We start from the raw sequence: 3,720 nt of genomic DNA, 5'->3' as shown, positions 1-3,720 counted from the left end.
TTTTGCGTACCATCCACACACATATTTGTAGATAACTTATGCTGATTTTGTATTAGGAGAAGAATGTGAAGAGGGTGATGAATGACACAGGAATTAAAGGGGGAGACTCAGAAGAATAGCACATAAAAGCATTCTCTATGCCGCATACTCACTTACCAACAATGAGGTCATGGTGTCCTGGGCTGAGCACTCCACTGCTAGCTGAAAGGTCAGTGGTTTGAATTCACCTGAGACTCCGTGGGAGAAAATACTTGGTATCTGTTCCCATCAAAACCATAATGAAATTTTTATATCCCAGTGGTAAAATTTAATCTTTTACCTGTGGTTGCTATGAGTTGGCCCCGAACAAGAAGTTTGGATCTAATTAGCCATGAAAGTAAATGAGAAAAGAATGAGACGTTTGGCTTTGATCACTGAGTAAAATGGTAAAACAGTAAAACAGTACTTGTCTTTTTTAATAATGAGAAATTGTGTGTGCATACTTTTAATAACAGATATAATTTTTGTTCCCAAACAGAAATTTCTTCAAATGATTAGAAAATGGCACGTTATACCAATTCTTGTATACTGTCATGTAGTAAAAATCTTTTCTCCATGCTTTATAAGCCCTCTAATTTATTCACACAAAGCATTTATAAAATCACATGAGTTAGTCTCTGGTAGAATTGCAAATTAAATTTCTTCTCTTTCCAGGTACTTTGGAAATACAAATTATTTTTCTTTGCTTTTTATCCCCAGTGTTTATTTTTTTTGAGTACAGCTATATCCCACACATATTCCTTCTCTATGTTTTCTTCCCTTAGAGTCAAGGTTGCTCTTTTCTTTCTTATTTTTATTATATACTTTTATGATATATGGTTGTAATGTATCATACACAACCATAGTTCAGTCATATTAAAACAAGTTGTGCAATAAACTACGATCACTTCCAGACCATATCTCCACCTTGTATTCATTATTAGGTCCCTATTTCTCTCCAATATCCCACCACCACCACATGCCTCCAATAAGGCCTTACTCCAATTAGTGGCTCGACAGCTTCAGCTATCCCACACTTCATTTACAGGAAAATATAGAAAAAAAGAAGAAGGAAAAATAAGACCAACCATAATAATAAAATAAACCGGAGATAACCCCCAAACCAGGAAAAAACAAGCAGGAAGTATTTAAAAGTAAAACAAATGTAAAACGGGTCCAAAAGGAGACCAAATGATGAAGCATCACATTGTAACCGCATGGCCTTGGTCAGGATCTCATTTACTGTCTTCTGTCTGATAGCCAGGGTACTCTCATGCTTCACCTGTGCTCAGAGCCGACTCATCAGAGACTTACTCCATGCAGGGACTGCAAATGGGTTTTGGATTCCCGCTGTCATCCATGGCCTGAAAGTCTGGCCAAACTATTTTTCTTACTAGCATCACTCTTTGTAGAAAATATTATCATTCTGTCTGAAACACTGTTTTGCTAACTTTGGCTTAAATGCTTTTTATGACTGTTTCTCTCCCATAGAAGTGCTATGTGCATAATTGTTGTTCCTGTGTTCTACTTTTTTTCAGATGTGTCAAAAGTCAGAGGACTGAAATGGGAAACCATACAAGAGTGACAATATTTGTCCTGGCTGGTTTGACTGATGACCCACAACTGAAAATTGTTTTATTTATTTTCTTGCTTCTCACCTACATGCTCAGCATCACTGGCAATCTGATCATCATCACGCTCACCCTGCTGGATGCTCACCTCAAGACCCCCATGTACTTTTTCCTTCGGAATTTTTCCCTCCTGGAAATTTCTTATACGACTACGTGCATCCCTAAGCTGCTGGCTACCATGGCAACTGGAGACAACACTATTTCCTATAACTGTTGTGTCACTCAGTTGTTTTTTGCCTTCCTTCTTGGAGCATCTGAATTTTACCTATTGGCAGCCATGTCCTATGACCGCTACGTGGCCATCTGCAAGCCCTTACATTATACAACCATCATGAACAGCAACATTTGCACACGGCTTGTCCTTAGCTGTTGGCTTGCTGGGTTCCTTGTCATCTTTCCACCACTCGTCATGGGCCTTGACCTTGACTTCTGTGCCTCCAACATTGTTGATCATTTTTACTGTGACACGACTCCCCTCCTGCAGATCTCCTGCACAGACACACAGCTCCTGGAGACAATGGCTTTCATCCTGGCTTTAGTGACGCTCTTGGTCACGTTGGTAATGGTGTTAATATCATATGCCTACATTGCCCGTACGATTTTCAGAATTCCTTCAGCTAGTCAGAGGAAAAAGGCGTTTTCGACATGTTCTTCCCACATGATTGTGATCTCTATTTCATATGGCAGTTGCATCTTCATGTATGTTAAGCCCTCAGTCAAAGAGAATGTGTCCTTTTCCAAGGGAATTTCAGTGCTCAATACCTCTGTTGCCCCACTTTTGAACCCTTTCATCTACACTCTACGAAATCAACAAGTGAAAAAAGCCTTTATACATATGGTGCACAGGATTGTCTCTTTTGCAAATAAATGACTATATTGTTGCAATAAAGAATGCACATACAATATGAAGTCTGAACTAATGTAGATAATCTTTTAATCATTTTTGCTATATTTTGTTAGGTGTCCTGCCTCATTTCTGACCCATTATGACCGTGTGCACAACAGCAGGAAACCCTGCCCAGTCCTGCACCATCTTCACAGTGTTCCTTATGCTCGTTCCACTGTTGCAGCCACCATGTCACCCATCTTGTTGATGGTTTTCCTCTTTTTCACTACCCTTCTACTTTATCAAGCATGATGTCCATATCCAGGGACTGGGCTCTCCTGATACCATGTCCAAAGGACATGAGATGGATTCTTGTCATCTTGACTCTAAGGAGCATTCTGGGCATACTTGTTCTTAGATAGATTTAAAAAAAAATCCTTCTATTAGGGGTTCGTACAACTCTGATTACAATCCATACATACATCCATTGTGTCGAGCACATTTGTACATTTGTTGCCATCATCATTTTAAAAACAATTTCTTTTTACTTGGGCCCTTGGTATCAGTTCCTCATTTTTCTCCTCCCACCTTTTGCCCCTCCCTCATGAACCCTTATTATTTTTCATGTCCTACCCTGACCGATGTCTCCCTTTACCCACTTTTCATTTTTCCATCCTCCTGGGATGGGTTTATAGGTTGATCATTGTGATCAGTTACCCCTTTTTCCCCCACCCTCCTCTTCCCTCCTACTATGGCTACTCTCAATATTGGTCCTGAGGGGTTTATTTGTCCTGGAGTCCCTGTGTTTCCAGCTCTTATCTGTACCATGTACATGCTCTGGTCTAGCCAGATTTGTAAGGTAGAATTGGGATCATGACAGTCGGGTGTGGGGAGGAAGCATGAAAGAAGTAGAGGAAAGCTGTATGTTTCATCGGTGCTATACTGCACCCTGAATGACTCATCTCCTCTCAGCAACCCTCCTGTAATGGGATGTCCAATTGCTTACAGGGAGACTTTGTGTCCCCACTCCTCATTTCCCCTCCATTCCTTACCTCCATTCACAATAACATGATTTTTTGTTCTGGGTTTTGATGCCTGATACCTGATCCTATGAACACCTTATGATCAACAAGCTGGTGTGCTTCTTCCATGTGGGCTTTGTTGCTTTTTGGTTAAATGGCTGCTTGTTTTTCTTCAAGCCTTTATAATCCGAGATGCTGTATGTTTTTATAGCGGAGCACCATC

The 3,720-nt window shown here is 40.3% G+C and overlaps 1 protein-coding gene across 1 annotated transcript; it reads left to right on the top strand.

The window, feature by feature from the left end:
• The first annotated feature begins 1,581 nt into the window (after nt 1–1,581).
• On the top strand, nt 1,582–2,520 carry LOC142450978 (olfactory receptor 6C74-like). The gene has a single exon (XM_075552912.1). It carries the CDS (start codon nt 1,582–1,584, stop codon nt 2,518–2,520), a length of 939 nt encoding a protein of 312 aa, XP_075409027.1.
• Nucleotides 2,521–3,720: the final 1,200 nt, after the last annotated feature.

Source organism: Tenrec ecaudatus, chromosome 6, assembly GCF_050624435.1.
Source record: "Tenrec ecaudatus isolate mTenEca1 chromosome 6, mTenEca1.hap1, whole genome shotgun sequence".
Taxonomy (NCBI): domain Eukaryota; kingdom Metazoa; phylum Chordata; class Mammalia; order Afrosoricida; family Tenrecidae; genus Tenrec; species Tenrec ecaudatus.
The sequence above is the reverse complement of the archived record's forward strand: the minus strand, read 5'-3'. Positions and strand labels throughout refer to the sequence as shown.